We start from the raw sequence: 26,476 nt of genomic DNA, 5'->3' as shown, positions 1-26,476 counted from the left end.
TAAACATTGGATGAGACACTATTGGGGTCCTAATGGGCATGTATATCTTGCTTGATTTACATGTACCGGTATATGTCCATACAAATGATCATATTTTCCTTACAATGTGAAACAATGAGATTTACTCCAAAAACTTAGTGTTCATGCTGCAATCTGAATAGGGCATCGTATAATTTTTCGGTACTACATTTTTCTAAATAATAGCTAGCAATGCAATGGTGATTTGATTTTATCCGATTTGTATAATTGAAAACATATTAATGATTTTACGCAATGAAACTTAAAAGTTAAGTTGTGTGAATTTAGAACGCGATTCTAGACTGTATTTTAAACTAAATTATTAATTTTACATAAAAAATCTTATTGTTTTGTATATCTTAATGCAAAATCCAAATTTCATGAAAAATTAAACTTTCTTTTACCGCATGATATAAATGGACATTAAATAACAGGTGCCCCGATTACGTTACGTGACTTTATATCGACATTTTCTCATTATGACGTTGTAATGTACTTTTATATTATTTATTCATGTATTTCTTTGTGCTGGGTGTTCTTGCGTTTGTTTGCACTGTCACGCAGTGTTTTCATTTTAGCGGTATTTTCATGTTGCCATATAAGTGGGAGGTTTGGCTAGCCATAAAACCAGGTTCAACCCTCCATTTCTACTTAAAATGTCCTGTACCAAGTCATGAATATGGCAGTTGTTAACAAAAAGTCCGTTTCTATGTATGTTGGCGTTTGCTTTTGTTGTAATTCAGTGTTTCTGTTGTTTCGTTGTTTTCCTCTTATAGTTGATGTGTTTCCCTCGGTTTTAGTTTGTTACCCGGATTTATTTTTGCTTAATCGAATTATGACTATTGAACAGCGGTATACTACTGGTGCCTTTATTGACCGCCACAAGCCTGGAAATGTCATGGCGGGTCACAATTCATCTCTTTATCTTCGGTTATATAGATAAATATATTTTAATTGCTGCAGGAGCTTTCAAAAACTGGAATTGTAATTAAATTATTTCACCTTTTGAATATCGAGATAAATCTATGTTAGGTATGAACAGGCTGTTGTGTTTCAGCAATTTTGATTTTAGACAGATATAAATGTGCGTTGTCTTTATTTTTTGTAAATAAATGATTTTACTTTCGATAACTTCTAACTTTTTCTGTGCTTTCAGATCATCGAACAATCGTGTGGTACTACAACACAATTGAAAAACATTACAAGTCCGAGTTCCGATTCATATGAAGTTATAATGTGGTAATAGAACAACAGCTATCGGAAATAAATTAGGTGTACAATATGTGTATTCAAGACGTTTATGTAGTAACGTTTTATTCGCAACAATTTTCATTTCTTTTTATATCTACCTCTTTAGCACTGTAATTTGAATTACTTTTTATTGAATTCATCGAGATCACCTTCTTGGACCTGTTTATCATGTTGCAGGTGTAAACATGATGCACAATTAAACAAAGCGATTCCGTCGCATGTATTGTACTATTGTATAACTCTAAAACATCATCAAATATATTAGTGATGTTCTTCTAAATTCCCTAACCCTAAAATTTGATCGATGGTAAAAGTCCCAAAGGAAAACAAGTTCCTACTTATTTAAGTACAAATGATAAACTAGACCATAACTTGTCACAATGCCATAAAAAATAAATTAGCGCAAAATACAAACGAAAACTATTGTTAACCCGTTTAAAATAAATCTATGTGTTGACACAGGTGCTCCTGAAGGATTAGAAGATAATTCTCCACTAACTACACTCGTCGTGTTGTTCTATGCAAGTTAATGGAGGGTGATCTGTATGATGTGTTGATGCCACTATCGAGGAAAAGAGGGTAGAAATGTGAGGAAGAGAAGTGGAATAAATCCGCGGTCAAATTTGACACAGATATTCCATCACGGTTAACCAAATCATGATGGAGTCCAGAAAGCTTTTAAAGAGATGACTTCAACTATATCATTAATAACAAGACCTTAAATCTTTTGAAATTCTTTTAAAATATGTTTTTGCGAAGAAATATCAATTTGGACATGTAATTAGAGTTTTATTTTTGTCTGCAATATTAAATAAATATTAACAAGAGGTAAATATTTACAAAAATCATAGTTGATATATTAGTTCAAAAAGGCATTAATAAAAATACCGAACTTCAAGAAAATTTAGAGAAGGGGGAAGTCCATAAAACCATACATATTTTATATGGGCATGGTATTTGATATGGATATGGCTATTGGTCAACTTTGTAATCAATTGGTAAATCCAAGAAGAGCGCTGTGGATGCACACAATTTATTAAGTGCTATCTTCAATTTCTAGCACTGGATTGATAACGCTGCTGCCCCCGATGGTATTATTAACCTTAAAGTCAGTGTTTCAGTACTGACACGATTTACGTCATACTTGTCTTAAATATCCATTGATACATATTTAAGTTATAGAAACAACTAAGGTTCCTACTTCCTCCTGGCAACGTTTTCCTTTGGTGGATTTGGCTTTACTCTTTACCTTCCTTTTAGTCATATAGCGCTTCACGTATTCAAGTACTTATACTTTCTTTGATCTCATTTTTTTTTTTGGTTTGACCTTTATTGATGGAGGTCAACTACGAAAGGGCATCGGACGCATATAAGTTATAGAGTTTTATTTTCGTGTTTTTATATATCTTTATATTCCATGTGCACGACAGGAATTCGGGAAAGGATATCATTTACTATTTCGGGAACTAGTACATACACATGCATATGCTCATGCAGGAAGATAAGTCGGGTTTAAGAAAGTACTTCATCTACGCCAGACAACGAAAAAAAAATGATTGTGTATTGTTTTATATTGTTTTCTCATTTTCATCATACATAATAAGTTGTTCGATTTTTCTCGATTCTTTATTTTATTTGCCCATTATTCTCTATTCTGTAAACCCCCATCCAGACCCTCGTCTATTGAAAAACAAACTTGACATGAATGTAAGGTCGTGTTTGGTTCACGTCAATGAGGCCCTATTCTATCGTTTCGAGTTAACAATCAAATATCTGCCATTAGAACCCAGTTCTCCAATTAACGAAAACCTGTAATTGAATAACTTGTATTGCATAAAAACACCGGTAATGATAGTAATTAATCAATGATGAATCTTAGTTTTTACTATGTTCTAATCAAGAAGTTGAAATACATTTTTTTTTAAATTTTATTTTCCACGTAGACAAACCAAAAAGTATTTCTTATGCAAGTCGCCATATGCATGCTTGAGCAAATCAATCTTACGAATACAGATAAAACAAAACGCAGTAAGTGTTCTCGTAAAAATAGTTTTTCGCTATATAGTGCTGTTTCTTGACTTTTTTTAACAACGATGAATATGTTTCAATTTCACTACTTTTCAGTATAAGTTTAATTGACTTATGGTAAATAATCTAATTTGTCATTGTAACTTTTAATCTTAATATCTTTGTCTTGTTGTAGTTGAGGTCTATTTAATGATGATTGATATTGTCTAATTACCGTCTCCATGTCGATTTTACAAGTACAGTTCAACGTAGGTGTAAACATTATGCATGTGAATAAAAGGCGATGTAATTAAATCAACCTAGTAACAAAACTTATCCTCAATAAATATTTTGAGGTCGCTATTAAACCTTAACAATGGACAAGCAATGGATCCTTTTTCAAACTCTAAATCGCTTAGAGTCTAGACAAGTTTAGAATTGTTTAGAGTCGATTCAATGTGTTTCGCTTTTCAATTCATACATGAAAAGATCCAAACCACCTGAACTCTGTCCGCGGTGATATTAGCTTATCTTATTCATTTACCCTTTCCTGTTATTTCCATACGAGGACAACAAAATAAATGTTTAAATCGACAATAAAAGGTAGTAAAAGTGATAAAATTGCTTAATTCAATTATATCAATTCTAAAGCGGACTAAAAACAATCCATATGATATAAATAAGTATTTAATATTCTCATTTACAGCCAGCAAGATCAATATACTTTATCGATTAATACTGAAATTTCATCTTTTGAGCCTTAGCGGCAACTGCACCTCTAAATACCTGCTCGTGAAAAATTACGTTCGACTTCGATCTTAATTGACAAATATTTTCTCTACGTTCTCCGGCTGTCTCCACCAATTAATACCGGAGGCAATGATATAACCGAATGTATTGAATGTGGCGTTAAACACCAACTATCAATCATCCAATATTAATATTATGTGTTTTATCAATGTCATCAACAGATGTTAATAAAAGATATCATCATTACCAATGATAAATAGTATTGGCATGAAAACCGAAATCATAACATTATTATCTTGTTTAACGTGTATAAAAAAATACTGCATATTAATCAAACATTACCATTTAATAATACTATATAGAATCTTTGTCGAAAAATTGCATTAGTCATACAGAAAGATCTACGGGCAAATCTTAAAACTGTTCGCGCTTTATTTGTTCTATTTACTACCTACTAAATGCGAACTGGTTGAACTATAGCTTATAGGTATGTACTCCAGTGTAACATAATCAATTCAACCACAGAAAGGGTTGTGTACTGATTTCTTAATGTAAATCAATTGTTGTAAATTAAGAAAGCCTTTTTCTGTAGTAAATTTCGTCATGTTCAATGGGTTTAGGCAACTGCATAAGGATCGTATTCCTTACTGACGTTGTATACAAGGTCTGTCGTGCTGTGACGTCTAAAAAGTAAAATAAATTGTAACAAAAATACCGAACTCCAAGGAAAATTCAAAACGGAAAGTCCCTTATCAAATGGCAAAATCAAAAGCTCAAACACATAAAACGAATGGAAAACAATTGTCATATTCCTGACTTGGTACAGGCATTTCCTTATGTAGAAAATGGTGAATTAAACCTGGTTTTATAGCTAGCTTAACCTCTCACTTGTATGACAGTTGCATAAAATTCCGTTTTATTGACAACAATGTGTGAACAAAATAAACAGACATAATAGGCAAAAATGTCAAAAACTAGGGTAAAGCAGTCAATATTGTATCATAATCTTTATCACTAAAATCTTAAAAAACAAACAAAAATGGCAACAAAGAAAAACAAAGCACATAAGCAAAAAAAGAAAGATAAGAATACAAAAAAAAAAAGATCATAGCACAATAACACAATAGTGGGATGTATAAGTAGTTAGGTACCGATCCACGCCAAAAGAATATTACCAAAAATGGACTAAAGAGTTCCCAGCAGGATACATTAGGTATATAGTAAATTGTAGGTTATTTAAGGAAATTTATGTGGTCAATAATATAATAACAGTATTAAACGATGTGGCAGCTTAGCCCAAATAATCTGTTTTTTTAATGACTTCAACAGTTAATTGCATTATTACATAAACACTGATTTCTGATCCCACATATCGACAAATGACAAATGACAAATGACATACTAGTAATTACCGGCTTTAGTGTGTCCTGATTTTGATATTTGTTTCTGAATATGGTAAGTATAGTATGACTGGTGATAAAAGCATAGCTATAATGCTTACCTTGTCAACATGCTTCGTCTCAGAACTCGAAATGTAGACAAAATGTATCACTTACATCATACTACTATACCGTCTTGTTTTGTTTGAAAGTTAATTTCGAACCATTCACTGATATTTGCGGTCAATTAAATCTATTCGTATATAAATAAGAAGATGTGGTACGATTAACAAAAAGACAACTATCCAACAGAGACAAAATTACGTAGATATTAGCAACTATAGGTTACCGTTACCTTGAGGTCTTCACCAATGAGCAAATCCCATATCGCAAAGCAAGCTATAATGGCCACAACATGGCAAAATGTAAAACAATTCAAACTAGAAAACCGACGGCCTGATTATTGCACAAAACAATATACTAAGTCACATTTGATATGCAGCAACAGACGACAACCATTGAATTACATGTTCCTGGCTTTGGACAGACACATACAGAATGTGAGGGGGTTAAACATGTTAGCATGTGCCCAAACCTCCTAACCTGGGACTGGTGTGTAACAGTACAGCATAGGAAGAAACTGTTGAAATCAGTTAAAAAGGTATTGGTTCATCGGTTCATGCTTAAAACGCGTATACTTACAAACATGGTGTGTGAGATCTCAACTCTCCCCTATACCTTAACCAATGTTGAATAAACAAACACACATCAATACGCTCAGTAAAACTCATTTTAAAAGAAGTAAGATGTTAGACAGTTAACAGAAGAAACTAAGTAAAATGACAATGTTCAACATAAATTAACAAAGGAGTTAGCAGTTACTGAAATGCAAGCTCAAGACCGCAATTAAACTGACCGAAAATATACGGAATCTCCATATCGAACAAGAATGTTATCTGGTATAAATTCAAGTGCAGTTACCCGGTATCATATCACATCAGGTCCAATTGACATAGTTATTTTGTTTGTCGTTACTAACGAATAACATAAAGGAGATTGAACATATATATCCACATTCTGACTTTTTAAATACCCATTCATGAGGCAAGTGGTATATAGGTTAGAAAAATCAAAACTTGGAACAGATTCGAAAGCACCAATACGAGCATGCAATGTATCAAGTACTTCCAACAAATTCTTGACAATGTAAAAGTCATTAGTTCCATTATTGTCGTAGACCTAATTCATTACCAGGTTTTTCGTTGTACCAAGTGCACTAGTAAGTAGAATGGACAGTTTAGTAGTGGAACAATGGCTTTAAGGTGGTACCAAACACTACAGGGAGATAACTCTGTAAAAATCAGCTAAACGTTTTAATCACGTTGTATTGTTAAGGAAATATTAAGCTTCTCAATGATCAAAATTAGTGTTTGTCAAACTGCTATATAACCAATGAAATTTTTCTGATAAAGTGGTTGGTTCAAATTTTTGTCAAAGGGTCAAAGTAAACATTTTGTCAAAATTTTAGGAAAATTAAACGAGCCAAATTAATATTAGTCAAGGTGTTGGGTACCACCTTAAGACGAAATAAATCTTGTATTTATAAGGTGTTTTGTGCAGCTTTGTAAGCAAGTACACAGTTGGAACTTTCATGGTATTCGGGTCTGTTTGTATAGAGGTTGCAAAACGTTTATGTTTGTTAACTATGTCATTTCCGAAAATTGAGTCAGTTGGAATGTTGGTGAATTTTCTTTAGCAGAACCTCAATACAAAATTTACGTCAAACATATACAATAAGGAAAGTATGGGCAGCCTTACCAGCATGAATAAAAACAAAAGTTCTTTTAGATTATGTTTAATACGAGAAATAGGAATATTATAGTTGTTGTTAGGAGTAAAATGTTCATAAAAATGTTTCAAACGAGTACCAATATATCATTACTGATTTGAAAAAAGAATCTAAGGAGTTTTTATCAGCTTTTTCTCGTTTTATCCATTTATACAGTAAGTATTATGTGAGTCGTGGATAATGTTACGAAAGTCATTCCACTTAATAATAGGCGGAGCGATATTTAGGTCCTTTTGTACGACATTACTTCAACTTCAACGATGTTAAGTTCATCTGTTATAACATGGGAACTGGGGTCATAAATGTATTTTGAAATATTGCAATTTCATGACGTAGAAATATTTTTACTGATATCAACATCTTTGCACCCCTTGCTATAATTAAAAACATATTTCCGGGTAGATTTTTTGTAAACAAATAAGAGGGGGCGCAGTAATGTATAATTAAATGGATCATGTCAGTGTTGAAATTATGTACAATTATGTCTAGATGAATTGTATTGAAAACTCACCACACTATTCTCTCTCACTCTCTTTCTCTCTCTATTTCTCTCTCTCTCTCCGGTGTTGAGACTGCTTTACTCTTTATCTTATATTTGTATATTGGGGAAAAAAAATTGCTTCCTAATAAAAAGATGTATTTGATTAGATAATATCAATAGATTTATATATTATATATTGTTATTATTTGTGTATATTATGTGGTAAATTGAAAGTTATAAATAATAAAAATTAAAAAAAAGAAATTATGTACAATTTTATATCTTATTAGATTACATATCAATTGATAATCGAAACAAACAATTTAAAGTTATAGTTTCAGTTTTAAGATCAACATGTAGAAAACATCATTTACTGATCATAGTCAGTACGACACATCGTAAGAATTATTACAGTTTGACTGATGATCATATGTATAAAGGTGACACTTTTTAAAAGATATGTTTTATATTTTAAATTTTGTGATTTATTCTGTAAAGCATTAGCATAAACTTTCACTGATCGCCATGTTCATTTCGTAACTTTCGACACATTGTAGTAGTCACATTAGTGACTAGACAATGTACTCCATTGTTATATTCCTTCTTGGATGTTTAGTTACATTTCATCCAGTACTACTAGTAACGTCAGAGTGTAAGTATGTATGTATAAGTGTTCTTTATTACGTTTCTTGCTGTCGGACAACTTGCTAATTTTACAAGTTTAAAAGATTTCAACTGATTCATTAGTTTGATTGATTGATTGATTGACTGATTGGCGTTCAACTCAACTTTGATTGGCGTTCAACGCAACTTTCAGCACTATTGCGCTATTTGGAGGCGGACAGTTTTTATTGGTGGAGGCAGCATCTGATAATGGACGTCCGTAAACTAGTGTTGCTTAAATTTATGGAACGAACGTGTCTGATGATGGTCGTCCCTGATACACGTGCAATGATTTGCGCGCTGGTGGTATTATTGTTAATTTATATTCATTAAAATACGTTTGATATCTAAACAAATATGGTGTCATGATATAGAGTGCATGCCATTTAAATTTAAACATTTGTAAACTCAAAACGATACTAGTATTTGTATTTGACTTTTTCAATTCAACATGTTCCATCTTATAATTCTTTATTTTCAATTGTCATTTTTTTCCTGTTCTTTAATTGCAGTTGTGTACAAGTGCACTTGCAAGGAGTCTTGTAGTGAAACTGAAATAAACTCAACAATCACATGTGGACAATATGTTTGGTGTTGTAACAAAACGCTAGAAGGGTCAACAGATGGCGGTAAAGAAGGGTCAAATGATGGCGGTAAAAGCAATGAAACAGTTAGACAAGATGAAAACAAAGACAATCATTCTGATTTGTCAAATGAAGATGGTATTGATCTTTCTAACGATACAAGTAGGAAAGAACAGGGAGATTCAGACATTGACAGTCAAAGGGATCGAAACAATAACAATAGTGTAGATCATGACAAAACAATTCATCGTCACAAAACGGTAGGGAATTTTGAGAGACCTGTCGCAAGTAAAGGTTCAGTCTTTAGAAATGAGATTCAATATATTATATATCCTACACAGAATTATCCGAAAGAGAAACGATTGGTTGGCTATTCAGATAAGCTGTATAGTGGGGCAAAACCATTCCGATTGTTTGTTGACAGACATAAACATCATTCTCATGATTCTAAACAATGGTTTCGAAAAGACCATTTTAAACATAAATCAGTCGGTTCAAATCAAAATTCATTAAAAAACGAAGACAGGTATCGACTATCTCAGCGTGATCAGGAAATATTCCTTGGAGACATGCATCATCCGATTGTGACTGGAGAATATCGAGATGCACTAGCCTGGAATTTAATGCGAAGTGAAATAAGAAGATCTCGCGAGCCTTCATACAGACACCCTTTCGAAAACGGATATGGTGTTACGTTGGATTCTAGAAACGAAAATATAAACTTTTACTTTGGTAATGAAAATAGAAAAAGATCAAAAGATATATCACTGATTGATTTCTTAGATCATCAGATAACACTGCCACCTCAAATACATGTTCCGACTACAAAGGTCGACAACAAGGACATGTTCAGCAACAGAGATAATCATATTCCACTATTTATACACAAAAAAAGTATATGGACTGACTTTTTCAGAGATCTAAAACTGAAACGGAAACGGGAAAAAGAAATTAAAGAACGTTACAGACAGTCATCTCTGCGTGAACTGTTTCCCCTACAACAGTCATCATCTGTCAGTATGGATAATAACATGTTTCCATTTAACCAAGTTCGATCCATGAATCCGTGGATGAAATCTAAAATAATTCCGAAATTTCAAAGACAATACATTCATTCTCCACGTGAATTTGGTATGAAACTATGACATTTCGCATAATGGAACAAGGAAAAAATTTCGCGGAAGAGTTTTGCAATTACAAAATACTGCTCTTCCTGATAATTCGGTTCCCGCTTTCAACAGATATATGGTGCAAACCAAATTTATATGAGGTGGCAAAAATTACCAAACGCTAGATTAACAAACATTTTGGTGTATATATTTTTGACCGAAACCGACGTCCAGTCTCTATTCGACGTCCGTTCCTCATTTCGACGTCCAATATAAGGCCACATTCTCAAACCTCTGATCGACGTCCAATGTGATGTCATGTATTACCAGAACAATGTTCAATAGGTTGGAGTCTCGTAAAATTCCTTTTGACAAAACAATGCTGTTAATTGCTACTTTGGAGATGAGTTCCTTACTTCTATGCGAAGAGAAAATTTGGTACATATCGCAAAACAAACAAGTGTTTTTTGCAGTGCTTATACTGATTTTGTGTCATGGATGGATACCCCATATCCTTTCTTTTCTATAAAGGACAACAACGGGCATACAAACGAAAGTCAATTATTTATACGTGGCTGTACAGTTCATTCTTGATCTTAGGCATAAAATTGATTTGTCTTGAATCTCTATAATTCTATGTTTTGCCATTGCAACCTTTGATATTATTCAACATCCTTATTCGTCATATAAATACATTTCTATGAAATGTTTCTATCGACGATCCGTAACACCTGCATATAGTCATCATATCTGTGTGAAGATCACAATCTATGTCTTGAATCAAACGAAATTCTACGTATTCGGCAGTCGTACCTGGTAGTCTACATATATTAAGACATGTTGTGTACATTTTTTTCATTATAATTTTATATGGTTTAATCTGTGAGTTTTAGCTCTAGTTTTCGGACAATGCATTAGTAAACAGGTTAACTAATCCGGCACAAAAGGTCAAGTACAAAATGATTAAAAATAAATATGGGAAAATGTGCTCAATTTCGGAAAGCAAGTTGATGTTCCGTACACACGTGATTTATACCATGTAATTCTATACTATATATATATACACTGTATTTAAAAGAATGTAGATGTTATCACTTATACTAATTGATTACTTTTTAGTGAGCTTTTTTCTTTGAAATTCAGTAACTAATAACAGGGATACTCGGACTAACGCTGTAATCCGAGTAAATTGTAACAGCAGAAGAAATTCCAGCAAGATTAGAATATCAAAATTCTCAAAGCAAAAAATGATAATGACACTTGAATTGCAATGAATAAATGGTGTTTGTTTGGGGGAAAAATAAAATTAAAAAAAAACAATTTTATATGTTTGTGCTGGAAATGGAAAAATCAAAAAAGGAAACTCTTACAAATACACTACTGTTTACTTTAAATAGTTCCGCATGTTTCTTATTAAAGGGAAAAGATTATCTAAACATACCGACAAAAAGTATTGCCATAATAAACTGAACTTAAAACTTATTTATTAGGTTATTATCATTTATTGAGGCTCTAGATACCAAAGTAACCATAAAGATTCGTAAGTCGAAGAGAAAATAACAACGTCATGGTAAACAAAACGAAACCAACGAAATTCAACAAGTCTACAACACGTCTTTCAATCCATAAAGACATAGCAACAAGAACCCCATAACAATCGGGAGAGATTTCAGGTATGTGCTTCGGACGGGGTAGTCGGTCCATATCCACATGTGGCACACGTCGTGTCGTGTTGCTCAAGGTACGTAAATATTCGGGAATGTCACAATATAGTAAAGGAAGGTGTGATTGCGGCTACGACAATTGGAACATATTCCTACTCATGTGTGACACAGATGTTCTATAACGGTCAACCGAATCATTATCGCATCCGTTAAACTTTTGAAAGGCTTTTTCGACTTCATCACTAAGAACCCTTCTTTTAATAGCTTCTTCTATAAAAGTGCAGTATAAATGTAGTCAATAGATATTTTAAAACGTTTAAATTAATAATTCTTTATATTAATTATTGTTCATCTGTTCTTGATTATGATAAAAAAAAAATACAGAAGTACAGGATACCAAGAGGGCAATAACAATAAACACGTCGAAAAAAAACTCAGACAACAACATGATCAAAAGAAAAACGACGAAAAGTCCGACAACATTATCAAATTGAACAACATTTACCCAAACAAAATCCTGGTGTAAACTCGATTCTGGTTAACCGCAGTGCTCCGGTATTGTGACAGTTGTGAACCCGTCGTGTTATATACTCCAGTAAAATTCTTTATTGGGCCATGTCCAGTGATTATGCATTACACAATAGCAGATTGGTAAACGGTTTTCGTCTAACCAAAAGACATTAAACAAGAATGTGTCCATAGTACGCGGATGCCCCACTCGCACTATCATTTTCTATGTTCAGTGGACCGTGATTGGGGTCAAAACTCTAATTTGGCATTAAAATTAGAAAGATCATATCATAGGGAAAATGTGTACTAAGTTTCAAGTTGATTAGACTTCAACTTCATCAAAAACTACCTTGACGAAAAACTTTAACATGAAGCGGGACAGACGGACGGACAAACGGGCGGACAAACGGACGGACGGACGAACGAACGAACGAACGACATAATGCCCCTCTACTATCGTAGGTGGGGCATAAAAATTCAAAACCTATCGTTTATTTCATTTTCGCATATCAGCATTCCTTTTCCGAAAAACTTATTATATTTATTTTCGCGAATATACAGCCTTCTTTTCTGTAAATACTTTCGATAGTTTTGATATGATATAACAATTGCTTTTATACGTTTCCGCAAAATGCTTGCCTCCTCTGCAAGCCAGGTAAACGTTGTATTGTACATGAATTGAAAAAAGAACTAAAGTACATTTAGTCTTATAAATATTAGCAATTCAATTATTGATAAAGAATACTCTTAAGACTAAGGCGTTTCATTTCCCACAAATTACAATGAACTTACACAAATATACACATGATTACATCCCTACCCTAAGTTCTTTGGAGGATGACTATAAACCACATCTCCTTATTCTATATTTTCTTGATTCCCCGAAGGATCAGAAAACCATTATATTAGATCATACGATGTATAATATGTATATCATTTTAACTAAAAGAAAATGATAGCTAGAGCACAAACCAGGTAAATTGCTGAAAAGTATTGTAATACTGTTTTGTTTTTTGCGGATACTCAATATTTTTTGGGGGCGGAAAAGTGAAACTGCAAGATGGCGACTTATCATATGTGGAAATATAATACTTTCTGGTAATTTAAAGAATTTGCATGCAACCAAAATAGGAAATAACTTCAAACTTTTAAATAAAACACACGCGGACATCGATACAAAAGTTAGATATAATTTCATATTAGAATGCATGCATATATCAAGAAGCTATGACTTGGAGTTGCCGAGAAAAGTGTTACGGACAGACGGAAGTAGGGACATACGCAAACGTATACCACCATAGGCATAATTATTATGATTTACCATTATTTCATTGATAAAGGTTCAATTTAGAAGTAATCTGTGAACATCAAAAAGGTTAAATTATAATAATATAACATTGATAACAAATAAATTAATAAATCAATCAAAAACGACAAAATAAAATATTACAAATTAATACATAAATTATTTTTAATAATTACCGTATAACAAAGAAAATTTGAAAATCAAATTGATTATTCGTGTTATTACTGTAACAACGTGTGGGTTTTTCATTCAGTATAATATTTCAAATATATGCAGCTTAATAATTCACAAAAATCATATGTTAAGTTTTATTTATCTTTTGTCAAATTAATTATGTGCATAATTAATTTGTAAACCGATAAGCAATGAATACTACAACCAATGATAAAACAAACACAGCCACGTACGTCCTGTTAATTTGGAATTTAGAATTAGCCATTTTGTCATTTGGAACACTGAGTTCCTCTCCCCATTCGGGTGTCCAGTTAGGTCCATTACTTTTTTCATCCTTAAAATTATATGAATAAACACCACATAGTTCCTTTGCCGTTTTTGATTTTGCAGTTTCACAATGTTCTGTTGGCATGGTGACATCACTCCGACAAAACGATGGGATTTGTGACTTCATCATATTGACCCCTTGACAAGGCCAATGTGTTGTCATCGCGACAGAATTGTAAGCGCCTCTTTTTGTTTCAATGTCTTTTTTAGACGCCCAAATTGCAGGACCCATGCAAGACAGTACAACAAAACGCCATCGCTCAGGATTGTTACGACCTTCAACAGGTCTTACATTTGCATGAATTAATCTTGAGTCCCATAACACCATTCCCCCTTTAGGAGCTGCTACTCTAGCCTGTTTGCAACCTTTTGCTTCAAACCACTCAATATTTTCATCTTTCATGTGATAATATTTGTTCAAACTACTTCTGAAAGCCGCCTTTTTATTTATGTTATAAAACTCACCGATGAATGCGTGTGAACCTTTTAACACATGGAAAGTCCAATCATCTTCATCGGCAGTCTCCAAGTACAGGCCGCCTTGGTACGCATGGAGACCTATTCGCTGTGCATCCTGGTCACAATGCAACCAGTGTTGGCCCGGACGTAAAAAGTCTTCGTCGCTTGTTTCAGGTGGTCGTCCAATAGCAATGGCGTCAATACTTGTCAGAAGTTTTTCTGTGTGCCATAATTCGCTGAAAACTTTCTGTGTTGCCAAGCGAGCTTTCCACGTGGTTTCAAAATTGCCAGTATTGTATCTTTGAAGCAGTGAATGTGCGGTGAATGGCCATTCGTCCTCTTTAAATTGGGATAACCAAACTTTATATTCATCTATCCATTTATCACATTGTTTTTCCGTGACAACATTCTTTATTACAGTGTAGCCCTGGTTCTGTAATTCTTGCCGGTGTCTTTCTTTTACATACATCTGAAATAGACCATTGAATTTGTTTGTGGTTTTACCCTCTTTAAAATAGTTCTGTGGGTTGTGTCGGTGAATATAAAAACAAGAAGACATAGTTTAATTGCAAAGGAGATTACTTTCAACCAGAGACAAAATGACGTATAGTTTAATTACAAAGGAGATTACTTTCAACCAGAGACAAAATGACGTATAGTTTAATTACAAAGGGAGATTACTTTCAACCAGAGACAAAATGACGTATAGTTTAATTACAAGGGAGATAACTTTCAACCAGAGACAAAACGACGTATATTTTAATTACAAGGGAGATAACTTTCAACCAGAGACAAAATGACGTATAAGTAAAGTGTTGCTTTCTTATTGACTTCTTTTATGCATACATGATTTTAACGAGGAAAATAATGTACACAAGATATCAAATTTAAGGCGCGCGGGGGAGGGGGGCGGTGGGAGTAGATAAATGCATAATTAACAAGAATCAATTAAATAATGACGATGTCAGGTTCTCAGGAAAGGTTAGCGGCTCTTTTTACATTGCATTTTTTAACATACGTCCTACTTTTGGATAGAAGAATGGAAGTGCGACTATTGCGAATGATACATATCCGTCACATGCGACAATTGCGCATTACATTTGGAAAATAACGTCGACATGTCTATAATCGATATAATTGGTCATCTGCATGTGTGTTTAGAATTAGGAGCATTGATTTTGTTAGTATTTGTGTTAGTAGCAACCCTCTAAAAAGAAATTTTAAATCAATTTAAAGATAATGACCTTATCACTTTATAAACTTAACATGAATACATCAATCACAATATATTTCTACAAATCTAAGCCTATGCCATGTATTTGCGTTACTAATGAGTAACAAAACCGCTGTTCCGCCATATATGTCCAACATCTTTAGCTCTCAGGCAGTCTCATATTGTAAGGTTTGTGTCAGAAAATATCGACTTTTATTTAAAGCAGAGAAATTAATGAAGGGCAATTTGAAGATTATGTTAGACTTATACTAGTTTTGATTTTCAGAAATTTAAATCAGCCGCCTTGTCTGTGAGGAGGAGTGATTGACATTTTACAAAAATATTACTTCAAGAAACTATTCCAACTACAGTATAATAAAAATATTGTGCGAGTACAAAACCTAGTATATATAGCAAACAAATATTTATGTAAAGAGAATTGAATAATGAAAATGAGTATTCAATATAAAAATATTGGTATAATAATGCATGGATGTGTACACTGAAACATTTGTAACAAATTAAAGCTATGTATAGCCCTCTTCGCTACCTTTTAACGTTAAACCAAACATAGCCATAACACATGATTATTCTTTTAAAATAATCGTTAAAAACTTTCCTTAAGTTTTATTTTCCTGCTTTACAAATGGTTCATTTTATTATTTTTTTTTTCATCTAATCATCAATCTTAGTAAAAATGCTGCTTTATCAACATGAGCAACTTACCTTTTTTTCCTTTCTCAATATTCACAATGCACAGATAATACCCAGTATTGGCATATTTATATACATGTATACCTGGTATCTATTTATAACCAAAATGACGTGGAAGGAATTACCTGTAGTTTTTCTCGCTGGCATTTAGTACAAATAACACTGACGAACTTTCCTTTTATCATGTGATTTGAAAAGATTATATTTCATCGTTGAATTGCTTAAATATATTTATCAGATTAACGTAGAACTTTGCAAAACAGAAAACGTGGGACTGTGCTTGCATATGTGATATCCTTTATTTCAGTTTGAACTTTGATTTTTTGATAAGCTATATTTTGATTAAGTTTTATATTGACAATAATAATTTATACGATTTGTAAATGCAGTCGGGTGGGTTTCCTCCACGGTAAGGCGATATATATTTTAAGAAATCTTTTTTTTTATGTAAGAGTTGTTATATTAATATAGCATCAAGAGTTTAAATGCCTTGCTTGTTTGGTTGCAAACTTTGTTTGGTTGTTTGCTCAGACATTGTAATTAAGATAGACACATAAATTCAATGTGTTTACTATATAAAAAGATTTGATTGGACAATGGATATCATATTTTTCCAGTCAGGCACTTAAAGGGTTTACAGAAAAAAAATAGATAGTTAAATGTGAACCAATTTTGAATTAATAATAATACAATTTTTATAGTAAAGCCCGATTTGATGGGTTGATTGTTTTTATTTGATATGATAATGAAAAGTTTTCTGCACACAATTGTTTTATTGTTAATATTGGAAGATTAAACATGATTATTTATCATCATCAGAGACATATAATTATATATGTCTCTGTCATCATGTTTAATATACATACTTTTATTTGTTTTTATATATTATCAAGACAATTTACACGAATAGGTAAAAGAGATATTACTGCATGAGCATTGATTATTTTGTTTAAGTTATGTGTGCTTTTTTTTAAAGTTATTTTTGCTTTTTTGTAGAATCGAATAAAATGAATTTGAATTGGTCACTGTTTCCCCTTCATCTTTCTACCCATAAAAATGCTACACGCGCCCACCCCCCAAAAAATATAAATTGCTGTCGACTCGGCAAATAATTTTTAAAGTTTTGACTGATTTCAGATTTCTCACTTCTTTTAGGATTGTAATGACGAAACAATGTAGATTTCATTTCTCGCTAAAATATTCAAAGAATTAGATCATCATAAAAATTGAAATGAGATTTGTATGGCACGCCTGGACCACTTTTATTAATTAATCTTAGATTATCTCAGATAAACAAGGATTATCTCAGATAAATTAAGATTATCTCAGCTTAATTCAAATTCGAGAAAATCCTAGTTTATCTCAGAAAATACAGAAAATTCATTATGTGGAGAAAATCCCGGTTTATCTCAAAATATTAAGAAAATCTAGGTTTTTCTGATCGATTTTCAGATAATCCTTATTAATCTCCAGGAAATTAATTTTCTCAATTTCAGATAATGAATTATCGCATTTCTCGAGAAAATCTAGGTTTATCTCGGATTCTAAATATACAAAAGAACAATGTAACGAGTGTTTTAATTGGACGACAATCCGGCGTTTCACTTTTTACTTTCTCTTTGAAACCATATCACTTCCTATTATTGGGTGAACTGGGATGTGCCAAAATATTGGTCATAATTTTGCGAGATTTTATATAAAAATTAGCGTCCTTTTTCAGAGGAGGGGCGACATTCAGCATACGGCACGCAATTTTTACTTATATTATTGATCGATCGCTGTGTTATTGTGTCATATATCACTACTCGTGGTGTGAACATCACCGTTATTGACACCTGGACAAGCGAAATTTGTTGAATCAATTATAAAAACAAGTAATATACAGAAGGGCTGATAAATACAATATACATATACTTTGTACATACATAATAAACAAATTTGGTAGCTATTTCTTTTACACAAACTGACTGTTTATTACCGACGGCTAATTTCGACATCGATAATCATTAAATTCTCATATTTTAATTCATTCAGTCGGTTTTAATTTTTTAATCGTGACAAAGTTTTGTAAAATATTTAATTTTAACTATTGCATTATTTCGTCATTTGTCAGTTAACAAAATAGATAGCACTAAAAAGAAGGCAACTAAGTAATCCAATACACATAATGCACGATTCAATTATGGAAAAAACAATGATTTCATCATGGTTATTCATTAGACATAATTTTCATTTTGTTTTCAAAATAATTAAATACATAAGAGTTTATATGCCACGAACCTTAAAGCGCCAGTTATTAATTGTAGGATATCAACAATAAATGTACATTGTCTGAATACAAAATGTGTGTGAACTCGCTAACACGGGTGTCATTCGGTTTATCGAGAGAAATGATCGTGAAAGAATATCTAACGGAGGTTAAGTATTGCGAGACGATCGTGAAAGCTCTGGTACCGGATCGTGAAAGAAATTTAATCGAGAAGACATGATGAAAAGTCATTAAATAATCTAATTTAATTAATTACACGGACAAATTTACAACAAAATAAAACTGTCTGTCAAAATGGTTGAACATTATGATCAGTATGTAAAAAAATCCAGTTCTAAAAGTACATAGTTTAATTTTCAAAACAACAAAAGGCATATTGCTCCTCGACATTTCAGTGACATCAAAAATGTAAACAAACATGATTTTTTTTCACAAATTCCAATAAAATAAACTACTGTTCTTCGAAAAAGGGCATTCTATTTGAATGCATCAAATGGTTCTCATAGTTATTTTGTATAAACATAATCTGAAACTTGGTAGAAAAAGAAATATTTACACAAAATTGATATTTCGGATCGTGAAAGATCACGTACCGGTTTTTGAAGATCGTGAAAAGGATTGTGAAAGATCTAAAGCTACGAAGACGTTCATATTATTCTTCAATTATATAATTGATATTTGTTATTGGTATTAAAAAAAAACTAGATTGGCATGACTGACCCGGGTCTCTTTTGCTGGTGAATAGGGCTAAAATCATGCAATGCCATTGGAACTTATATCTTAAAATACCACACAGACTAGGTAAATTGTATCAATACCAGTCCATTTGTCCGTCCTTCATAAGTATTGTTTTTTTTTTATACATTAAGATGTTTTATTTTGTATTTATAACTTTGAATTCTCATTTTTATGCCCAATATTATTTATAAAGCTTACATACCTGTATGCTATAGGGCCACGGTATTTGGTGTATGGTGTACATGTCTGTCTGCATATTTCATATATGACGTCAATTGTATTTGATATATTGAATGATAGTAAGATGTCTGTGTCTGACTGTCGGTCAGGGTTCATATACTTTCGACCTCATGTTCCGAATTAATTGGCCAAACATAACTTTTACATTTGTCAGTTTCTAAGGTACTGTAAGCATCGGACTCCTATATTTGGTGTGAGGGATTTTTGTAGAGATCTGTATGTCATGGTTCATCTGACCTTGACCTCTTTTTATGAATCATTGACAATTTTAAGAGTATGTGACACTTCTAGTAAAACCCTTAATATTACAGAAGTTCAACAAATATACTATCATAAGTAAAGCAGACGAGACATTTCAGCATTTGCGCTCTGGTATTCTTTATTCTGTAATATATAGTTATCTCATTGGAAATCAATCCACATCTGTTACGTTGTATACAAAGATATATATAACAAAATGTTGGTTATCGTTCAATCTAAAATTTTTCATGAAAGATGCTGTTTTTGCTATAAGTTTTTGGTTGCTGGTTAACTTTTTGGTTTAAACGTTGCATACCCATATTATTGGCTAAATAATGGCGGTCTGCTTGATTTGTACTAGTCCGATTCGCAGAGCTGAATTTTTCACACTGATTTAGATATGTTTTAAGTTAAAAAAATTTAACTTTTGAGGTAAATTGTTGAATTTAAAAAACAAATGATAGCTTTCATGTTCGTTCTTATCAAAAAAGTTACAGGCTTCAACCAGTTGCAGGTATATCAAATGGTAAAAAAAATATTGATTTCTGATTATAAAGTCTGGTCACGCATTATCTTTCACGATCAAAATAATGAGTTGCCTGATCTATCACGATCAAGTTTGATGAAAAAATCAACAAAATTCAAGGTTTTCATAAACAAATGAACGATTTTAAGGGAAGAACATACTTTTATTATACTGTACTTTCGGACACAACAAAGATTGAATTTCAAATATATCATGATATATTGAAACATGACCATTATAGGACTGGTACAAAAAACGTGTTTTTTAATTAATCCCATAGACATGCATTGTGCCTTTTGTGTTTTTTTCATAAAGTACTGCATTTTTTCTTTATCTTATTGCACAGTAATGTTGAGGAAGTTGAATCATTTTGACAGACATATTTTTTGTTCGGATTTGTTCCGCATTTTGAAAATTCAGCGATTTTTTCACACATTCTGAAGTAGAATTTACATTTAATTACATTCACGATTCGGTACCAGAGCTTTCACGATCGTCTCGCAATACTTGACCACCGTAAGATATTCTTTCACTATCATTTCTCTCGATAAACCGAATGACACCCGTGGCTAAGAAACAGGAGAAAACCTCTTCGTTCTGTTTCTAAATCTTGAACCAAAACGTTTTATTCGTACAGGTAAATGTAATTACAGGTGACAAGATTGTCAAAGCTTTACCTGTTATAGTGCTAATATATAACAACTGCCCCATTAAATGTTCACATAACAGGAAAAAAGTAATAAAAGTTTGTTTAAGACTGTTCAAAACAATATTTTAATTCATGCACGAAAAAGAAATTTTGAAAGATTTATATTCTTATGGTTTCTGTTCAATCTTTTTCTCTTTTATAATCCTTATAAATTTACAAAGTTTAATCAGTTCTGATTTGTGTTTTGAAGACATAATCTGCTTGTATTTAACAGTATTTGCATTTTTAAAATAATAATGTGACATACAATGTTTCCTGTTTCCTTCAAAGTATTTGCATTCAAATATGTAATGAAATTCATCACCAATGTTATTTTTATTACATAGAAGACACAATCTATTATTTCTAACTATATCATTCCATCTACCCTGTTCAATAGGGAGCTTGTGCTTTGTGGTCCTAAATCTACAAAAATCAATAGACAGTTTGTTCCCAAGAATTTCAAAATAATCTTCTTTTCCAAAAAAATCTTTAAATAGTTTATGATTAAGTGCTTTTGGTGAGTTTTCAAGCAAAGAATGCCAGACTTGTACAAACTGATCTTTAAGTCTGAGCTTGATGAATGAAACTAACCATTTACAATTCATAAAAGATTGCGTTTCCCACACATTGGGGATACCACATTCATTTAAAATAGTCTTTTTACTCTGTTTAATCATGAAAAATGCACATTGTCATTAATAGACATGTGATAACACAATTCATATAAAGTATATGATAGTTTTGTCTCTTTACCAGAATTTAATTTCCCCCAAAATCAGATCAATCTAGTTTTTATGTCCAAGTCTATAATAGGATATCTTCAAGCTCCCCATAAATCATGTAAGAGGGTGTTGATGTTTTCAGACCTAATAATGATTTACAAAATTTTAGTTGTACCCTTTCAATTATCTCATTATTTCCAATACCTCGTAATTCACAACCGTACAGTAATATTGATTTTACCATTTTATCAAATAAGTCCAACTGACTACATATAGAAAGATTATGTAGACGACCTAGTCTTAACACTTCGTAAAAAGCCTTAGTAGCCTTTTCTACATTAAATTGCTTCGTTTTATTAAAATTACCTGTTCTTGTTAGAATTATGCCCAAATAGTTAAATTCATCAACGATATCCAGTTTTTTTTTCATTAAAGAAAAATTGAAAATTACATGATGGTCGTCTCCTTGAAAAAACAACGACCTTTGTTTTATCAACATTTACTTTTAGCCTCCATACATCTGTGTTATCTAGAAAACAATCTAATAGTTTTTAGAGTTCAGTTGCGGATTCGGCTATCAACACAGTATCATCAGCATACAGAATAATAAAAAGTTTTAAAAATATGTCAAGTTTTTCTTCAAGCTCTTTTGAGACTGATTTTAGGCCCTCTATATTACAGGTTTGGAAAAATGAATCAAGATCATTCAAAAATAGAGAAAAAAGAAAAGGCGATAAATCTGCGCCTTGTCTAACCCCGTTATTACATGGGGAAAACAGACACGGAATTGTTATATGAAATACATACATGACTTAGTACCTTGATACATATTTACAATAACATTATAATACATCCATTCATATTATTCAAAAGCATTGCGTCTCGCCAAATCGTGTCAAACGCTTTTTCAAAGTCGACGAATGCACAAAATAATGTTTTCTTTTTTAATTTTACTAATACTATATGCGATAAGTCTGTTTTTAGAATTTATCAGCAATAGGTCAACTATATTTAGTGTATTGAATGATAGTATTTAAAACATGACATTTTCAAAATTTCGGTGTTAAAAATACAGTCTTTAAAAATATATAAACTTTATCAAATACAATAATATTTATTTAATAAACATTTACACAAGCGACGACCAAAGACATCGTTCATCGTTTGTTGATGTAAAAAAGGGAGAAATAGAAACCATTTTGTAAAATTTTTTATTAGAAGATGTAAAGTTCAGAGAGATTTTCATAAATATATTCTTCATGGCCATATATTTCACGGAATGATGATATACTTTTATTACAATTACATATCGAGGTTATCTAGACAGGTATATTATCTGTTTCATCAAACAGCCCAACGAAACATATACCCAAAAGACAGCTGTGCAGTCCTTTTTTTATTGCACCTATAAGATTTGATAAAGCAAAGCATATATTGACATTTCTGAAATACAGATTAAAAAAAATACTATTTCCTTACAAAACAGTGATTATAAGGTCCTTTGTGCTCTTATAAACTCCTTTGTGGTCCTTTCTGCTACATTGTGTTTTTTTTGTGCTCAAAGTATGTCCTTTGTGGTGTTTACAAGACCAAAAAAACATGCTGTCATAGTGTATTGGAATGTCGAAAAATAAGTCTAAGAAAAAAAATCACTGTGTGGGATTCTTTCATGAATTTGGTTTATAATTTTTAAATGTATAAATGATTTGGTCCATTTTAGAGGTCAATGCCTAACTCTATCTCTACCTCTATTATCATGGCCGACAGCCGGTAATAGTTCAGGTGGTCGTTGTGACAAACCAGACACCTTCTACATTAATGCTTCAAAACGTTTACTGGTCTAGTGCTATGGGTAATTTTAGATACCATGCATACCTCTACTTCTGGTAACCATAACCCACACGGGAAATCAATAGGACATTAATCGAGTACCATCTATGACTATAGGACATTCAACAAGTACCTGCTATAGCTTTGAGACATTCACCAAGGAACTGCTATAAATATAGGACATTCAACAAGTTCCTAGTATAACAATAGGAATTCAACACGTACCTGTTATATACTACTATATAGAACATTCATCAAGTACCTACAATACCAATAGGATATTCAACAAGTACATGCTTTAGATATAGGACATTCAACATGTATTTGCCATCACTATAAGACATTCAACAAGTTCCTACTATAACTATTACTACTCTGTATATCTATCCCCACTCTGTATATCTATCACTACTCTGTATATCTATCACCACTCTGTATATCTATTTCCACTATATCTATCTCTCGTTTGTATATCTATCAATACTCTGTATATTTATCGCCACTCTGTTAATCTACCACCACTCTGTATATATATCACCACTCTGTATATCTATCACCACTTTGTATACCTATCCTCACTTTGTATATCTACCACCACTCTGTATATCTGTCCCCACCCTGTTTATCTACCAACATTCTGTATATATATCACCACTCTATATATCTATCATCATTCTGTATATATATCACCACGCTGTATATCTATCACCACTCTGTATATCTATCTCCACTCTGCATATCTATCACCACTCTGCATATCTATCTCTACTCTGTATATCTATCACCACTTTGTATATCTATCACCACTTTATATATATCTATCACCACTTTGTATATTTATCACCACTCTGTATATTTATCACCACTCTGTATATCTATCACCACTTTGTATATTTATCACCACTCTGTATATTTATCACCACTCTGTATATCTACCACCACTCTGCATATCTATCTCCACTCTGTATATCTATCACCACTCTGTATATCTACCATCCCTCTTTATATCTATCACCACTCTGTATATCTACCACCACTCTGCATATCTCTCATCACGTTATATATCTCCACTCTGTATACCTATCACCACTCTGTATATCTATCACTACTCTATATATCTGTCACCCTCTGTATATCTACCACCACTCTGTATATCTACCACCACTCTGCATATCTATCACAACTTTATATATCTATCACCACTTTGTTTATCTATCACCACTATATATATCCACTCTGTATATCTATCCCCATCCTGTATATCTACCACCCTGTATATATATCACCACTCTGTATATCTATCATCACTATGTATATCTATCCCCACGCTGTATATCTATCGCCATTATGTATATCTATCATCATTCTGTATATCTATCTCCACTCTGTATATCTACCACCACTCTGCATATCTATCTCTACTCTGTATATCTATCACAACTTTGTATATCTACCACCACTCTGCATATCTATGACACTTTTATATATCTATTACCACTTTGTATATCTATCACCACTTTGTATATCTACCATCACTTTGTATATCTATCCCCATCCTGTATATCTACCACCACCCTATATATATATCGCAACTTTATATATCTATCACCACTTTATTTATCTATCACCACTCTGTATATCTACCACCACTCTGTATATCTATCACCATTCTGTATATATATCCCAACGCTGTATATCTATCTCCACTCTGTATATCTATCTCCACTCTGCATATCTACCACCACTCTGCATATCTATCTCTACTATGTATATCTATCACCACTTTGTATATCTACCACCACTCTGCATATCTATCACAACTTTATATATCTATTACCATTTTGTATATCTACCACCACTCTTCATATCTATCACCACTTTATATATATCTATCACCACTTTGTATATTTATCACCACTCTGTATATCTCCCACTACTCTGTATATATATCACTACTCTGTATATCTATCACCCCTCTGTATATCTACCACCACTCTGTATATCTACCACCACTCTGCATATCTATCGCAACTTTATATATCTATCACAACTTTGTTTATTTATCACCACTCTGTATATCTACCACCACTCTGTATATTTATCACCACTCTGTATATCTATCACCACTCTGTATATCTATCACCACTCTGTATATTTACCACCACTCTGTATATCTATTACCACTCTGTATATCTATCACCACTCTGTATATCTACCACTACTCTGTATATCTATTACCACTCTGTATATCTATCACCACTCTGTATATCTATCACCACTCTGTATATTTACCACCACTCTGTATATCTATTACCACTTTGTATATTTATCACCACTCTGTATATCTATCTCTACTCTGTATATCTATCACCACTCTGTATATCTATTACCACTCTGTATATCTATCACCACTCTGTATATCTACCACCACTCTGTATATCTATCACCACTCTGTATATCTATTACCACTCTGTATATCTACCACTACTCTGCATTACACACATATCTATCACCACTCATTCATCAAGTACCATCTATGACTATAGGACATTCAACAAGTACCTGCTATAGCTTTGGGACATTCACCAAGGAACTGCTATAACTATAGAACATTCAACAAGTTCCTAGTGTAACAATAGGAATTCAACACGTACCTGTTATATACTACTATATAGAGCATTCAACAAGTACCTACTAGACCAAAAGGATATTCAACTAGTACCTACTTTAGATATAGGACATTCAACGTATATTTGCCATCA

The 26,476-nt window shown here is 32.4% G+C and overlaps 2 protein-coding genes across 3 annotated transcripts in view; one reads left to right on the top strand and one right to left on the bottom strand.

Annotated features, from left to right (window-relative positions):
* Positions 1-8,247: 8,247 nt before the first annotated feature.
* LOC127720948 (uncharacterized) lies at positions 8,248-10,714 on the top strand. The gene is made up of 2 exons (XM_052227680.1): positions 8,248-8,387; positions 8,911-10,714. Exons 1-2 carry the CDS (start codon positions 8,315-8,317, stop codon positions 10,125-10,127), a joined length of 1,290 nt encoding a protein of 429 aa, XP_052083640.1. The 5' UTR covers positions 8,248-8,314; the 3' UTR covers positions 10,128-10,714.
* A 2,918-nt stretch (positions 10,715-13,632) lies between these two features.
* The window catches only part of LOC127719500 (uncharacterized), a 39,663-nt gene continuing 26,819 nt past the window's right edge, over positions 13,633-26,476 (bottom strand). Inside the window, exons 1-2 of one of the 2 annotated variants that reach the window (XM_052225651.1) lie at positions 16,471-16,571; positions 13,633-15,000 (exon numbers count right to left, since the gene is read on the bottom strand). In XM_052225651.1, the coding sequence (XP_052081611.1) occupies positions 13,915-15,000 (1,086 nt within the window). In that variant the 5' untranslated portion in view covers positions 16,471-16,571 and the 3' untranslated portion in view covers positions 13,633-13,914. Of the gene's footprint in view, positions 15,001-16,470; positions 16,572-26,476 lie in introns of those variants that run through there. The other variant, XM_052225649.1, reaches the window with a different exon arrangement.

This window comes from Mytilus californianus, unplaced genomic scaffold, assembly GCF_021869535.1.
Source record: "Mytilus californianus isolate M0D057914Y unplaced genomic scaffold, xbMytCali1.0.p SCAF_11, whole genome shotgun sequence".
NCBI lineage: Eukaryota > Metazoa > Mollusca > Bivalvia > Mytilida > Mytilidae > Mytilus > Mytilus californianus.
The sequence above is the reverse complement of the archived record's forward strand: the minus strand, read 5'-3'. Positions and strand labels throughout refer to the sequence as shown.

What these genes read in the sequence shown, in the direction of transcription:
- LOC127720948 (XM_052227680.1), top strand. Translation starts at nt 8,315, where the DNA reads ATGTACTCCATTGTTATATTCCTTCTTGGATGTTTAGTTACATTTCAT. An exon ending in ACTACTAGTAACGTCAGAGT is followed by an intron (nt 8,388 to 8,910) that starts GTAAGTATGTAT and finishes CTTTAATTGCAG; the next exon opens with TTGTGTACAAGTGCACTTGC.